We start from the raw sequence: 4,767 nt of genomic DNA on the forward strand, positions 1-4,767 counted from the left end.
TCGCACCATTTTACATTTCTGATTGATTTGGTAGTATTAGTATTGATATGAATAAGTACAAGTAATTTATTTTTTTTAAAGAAAAATAATCATGTTGATCTCATTGCTATTTAAGCCTCAATACCACATGTTACTAGCCATATCATTTTTCTATTAATATTTGCACTAATGGAGAAAGCCTTCACATTTTTCCTCTTGACAATACTCTTGTTGCTTCACTATGTTATAAGCCAAACCAACATTACGACTGATCAATTAGCTCTTCTCTCTTTGAAATCCCAAATTAGTTCAGAACCTTTTCATTATTTGGATGAAAGTTGGTCTCCTGCTATTAATGTTTGTCGTTGGGTTGGAGTCACTTGTGACTACCGTCACCAGAGAGTGAAGTCCTTGAATCTTTCCGACATGGCTCTTACCGGCAGGATTCCTCGTGATTTTGGAAACCTCACATTTCTTGTTTCTCTTGATTTGGGGAGGAACAATTTCCATGGAAATTTGCCTCAAGAAATGGTACTCTTACGTCGGCTTAAGTTTCTTAAGTTAAGTTTCAACAAATTCAGAGGGGAAATTCCTTCTTGGTTTGGGTTTTTAAAACAACTTCAAGTTTTAAATCTTAAGAATAACAGTTTCACTGGTTTCATTCCCCCGTCACTCTCGAATGCCTCAAGGTTGGAGACTTTAGAAATATCTGCTAATTTACTTGAAGGAAACATCCCGGAAGAGATTGGCAATCTTCACAACCTGAAATGGTTGTCCATACAACAAAATCAGGTTACGGGTTCTATACCATTCACAATTTTCAATATTTCTAGTATCCAAGTCATTGCATTTACATACAATAGCTTATCAGGAAATCTTCCCAATGGTTTATGCAATGGTCTCCCAATACTCAAAGGGCTTTATCTATCAATGAACAAGCTTGATGGTCATATGCCTAAAAGCTTGTCAAATTGTTCACAATTGCAAACTTTGTCTCTATCCGGAAATGATTTTGATGGACGAATACATAGTGAAATTGGAAGATTGAGCAACTTGCAGACACTGTTGCTCAAATCCAACCATTTCACAGGTATGTTTTATCTTACTAGTTTCCGGACACGTGTGTGCTCATCTAAATTGACATGAATTGTTTCAAATTATCATTGTACTAAAAATAGATTTATAATTAAATTACATGTATATTGTTCATTTTCAAACAAAAAATAGTTCAACTAATTGGAATCTACTCTTGGATACCAATAACAAATTAAAATATGACAGCAAAGTATCTCTTCTCCAAATGAAATAAAAGATGATAATATTTAGTATTTTAAAATACTATAATTATAAACACAAATTAATATATGTATATTCTTATCTCATATGTTAATTACCTGCAAGACAAAGTTCAGAGAAATGAAGAAAGATGAAAAATGAATAGGATTTGATAGCCACTTCATAGAGTTAATTAAAATAATATGAAGTCTACAATTTATAATCAATATTAATTTTATTTATTATTAAGGGATCATATCAAGTATTGAATCCTACCAAATTAATTTTTTCAAAAATGAGCTTAGAATACAAAAACATAGCATCAACAAAGTGACAACTTAAAATATGAAAGGGTATCAAAAGTTGAAACATTGAATTTGTTTTTCTCAAAATGAGACACAAGGATAAATAAATAAGGATAAATATTTATATCACTATTTCTTCGGTGAATTAAAGAAGTTATTAATAATTTAATTATTTGTTACTTTCTTCATTTCAAATTATTGATTGTGTTTCAATCTTGTACACCCCTTAAGAAAAAATTGATAAAAAAATGTAGTTTTATCTATTCTATCTTACACACCCCTTACAAAATATAAACATAAATAAGACAAATATTCAAAAAAAAAGTAAATTACTAAAATTTAATTGTGTACATATTCAAAATGTTTAAATGGATTTATAAGACAAATATTTGAAGTATTTAAACTTTTTATTAGTTTATTAAGAATAGAATATTTTTAAAAATATCTATAAAATTTTAAACGATGTAACACATAATTATATTGAAAAATTGCTCAAAGTGGTAATAATAAGGTGACTTATTTAGTATATAAAATCTTTATATGTTAGTGTATATTGTATTCTACTTTTTAAATTACTTTTATCATGATTAAAACTATTATCGCCAATATGACATGAGGTTTAACAATGCATTTTAAAATATATATGCATCATATATGCATACGATGCCAATAATAACATTTACAGAAAACAAAATGGTATAAATCCTTCTTACAAATATTTATCAGATCCTAGTAATCGTGATTGAACCTGAAAAAAACCCTATTCAATTTATGTGTCAAACTGTTAATTCAAATACAATATAATTTATATATTCTTATTATAAAGCTCTAGATCTTATTAAAATGAGAATTTAGAATCAAAACATATGGACAAATGAGAATTTAGAATCAAAACATAAGGACAAATGAGAATTTAGAATCAAAACATAAGGACAAATGAGAATTTAGAATCAAAACATAAGGACAAATTAAGACAATGAATGAATGTAGTCACGATTGTAATAGGGTGTACACCAGTTTATCCTAAGAGGAAAGTTGTATGGGCTAACAGATGTTATTGGCATAACTCCTATTAAAAATCTGCAGCGTATATAAAACTTCTCAAATAAAGGTCACCTTTTTCCTCATAGTACATGAAACTTCACATGTTGTCCAAAAAGAAAATTAACAATATAATTAAAGTGTCAATTACAATAAATAGCAAAAGAAAATAGATATAATTATTGTATTACACAAATCTAAAAAAGTTGTCTAGATGATGGTATCGACAAATCACTCAAAGCAGATAACATCCTATAATAATTTACCATATGTAAGGCCAAAAAAGAATATCTTTTTCGTAAATAAAGAATGAGAATTAGCCAAATTGTTACTACATATTCTGTCTAAATGATGAAACTAACTTTACCATCTTGTAAAATAATTGGATGGATAGTTGCCATTTACCTTCGAGTAATTTGACTGTCATATGAAATTTAGTTTTTCAACTTCCTTTATCCATTTGAGGAAAAGGAGTGGTATTTATACTATTTTATAGTAGTTCAATTGGAGAAGTCTAAATTGGTTAGACTAATTTTAAATGTCCTATATTCATTTACAATGAATGTTGTGTGCATTGAATTTCATCTCTTAGAATTCTTCATGCTTTGACAAAAACGTAAAAATGTTTTGAGTAAAGTACGTGTTAGGGTTTTGCCCTGATTTTCTTACCTTATTTGAAGTTAGGTTTTCCTAAAAGAAAAGACAAAACATTACCAAAAATGTATTTACTTTTCATGAAAGGAAATATATTTTTCTTCCATATTTGGTTTATTCTTTCCTTAGAGGAAAAGTTTGGAGATCTATAAATTGAAGATCCCTATTCCCATAACACAACACACTTAGTTTATGGGGAGTTTTATTCTCTCAATAGTTTTAATATTTTGCTCTTATATTAGTTTTCATATTATGATATTATATTTTTAGTATACATTTTTGTTATCTGATTTATCAACTCTATGATTTGCAATTGTAAGATTCCGCATGACGTCCTAATCACCTCGAAAACCCAACAGTACGAGTCATTCTCATTCACATATCTTACGTAATTCCATCATTAAATAATTTAATGCACATTGAATACTTTTAAAACTGATTTCATCTATATCTAATTAGTTATTAAAATATATATTTGGTTTTGTAAAAGAATAATAATAGAAATAGTGTTTTGAAGGGTAAAAAGGTATTTTAACTTTTCATTTTGATGTTCCCATTTTTAGTTCCATTTTTAGTATGATATGATGATATATATATATGAGATGAGATGAGATATGATATGATGAATGCTGTATTGCTCTTACAGGCAATAATCTATCAGGAACTCTACCACCAAACATAGGTTCTACCTTACCCAACATTGACGGGCTTTATCTGGCTAGCTTAACCAATCTTGTTGGGACTATTCCTCATTCTATCTCCAATTGTTCAAAGCTTACTGATCTAGAGCTTTCAGATAACAAACTCACAGGATTGATTCCCAATTCTCTTGGATATTTGACTCATCTAAACTTCCTAAACTTGTGGGGAAATAATTTAACCAGTGATTCATTTTTAAGCTTCCTCACTTCCTTAACCAATTGCAGAAGATTAACAAATCTTGATCTATCTTCCAACCCTCTAAATGGCATGCTTCCGGTCTCCGTAGGGAACTTCTCCATATCTCTTATAATGTTTGATGTCAATGCTTGCAACATCAAAGGCAAGATTCCAAATGAAGTTGGAAACTTAAGCAACTTATTAGACCTTGATCTTTCTGATAATAACTTCATTGGATCAATGCCTACATCAATTCACAACTTGAGAAGCCTTCAGCACCTGGACTTGAACAACAACAAGCTTACGGGATTTATTGGAGATAATTTATGTAAATTGCAACATTTGGGAGATATTTACTTGGGTCAAAATCAACTTTCAGGATCTCTCCCTAATTGTTTAGGGAACGTTACTTCTCTTAGATTGATATATCTTGATTCCAATAAATTGAGTTCCAATATACCAACAAGCTTGGGGAATCTTAAAGATCTAATAGAGCTTCACTTATCATCAAACAACATGGTTGGTTCTTTACCTCCAGAAATTGGAAATCTAAAGGCTGCGAACCAGATAGACCTATCGATGAATCAATTCTCAAATGGAATTCCTAGAGAAATTGGAGGATTACAAAATCTGG

At 29.6% G+C, this 4,767-nt stretch overlaps 1 protein-coding gene across 1 annotated transcript in view; it reads left to right on the forward strand.

The window, feature by feature from the left end:
- Positions 1–168: 168 nt before the first annotated feature.
- The window catches only part of LOC102590100 (LRR receptor-like serine/threonine-protein kinase RCH1), a 5,824-nt gene continuing 1,225 nt past the window's right edge, over positions 169–4,767 (forward strand). Inside the window, exons 1-2 of the mRNA XM_006367511.1 lie at positions 169–1,069; positions 3,901–4,656. Of these exons, the coding sequence (XP_006367573.1) occupies positions 169–1,069; positions 3,901–4,656 (1,657 nt within the window). The remainder of the gene's footprint in view (positions 1,070–3,900; positions 4,657–4,767) is intronic.

The sequence above is a fragment of the Solanum tuberosum genome, unplaced genomic scaffold (genome assembly GCF_000226075.1).
Source record: "Solanum tuberosum cultivar DM 1-3 516 R44 unplaced genomic scaffold, SolTub_3.0 scf00814, whole genome shotgun sequence".
NCBI lineage: Eukaryota > Viridiplantae > Streptophyta > Magnoliopsida > Solanales > Solanaceae > Solanum > Solanum tuberosum.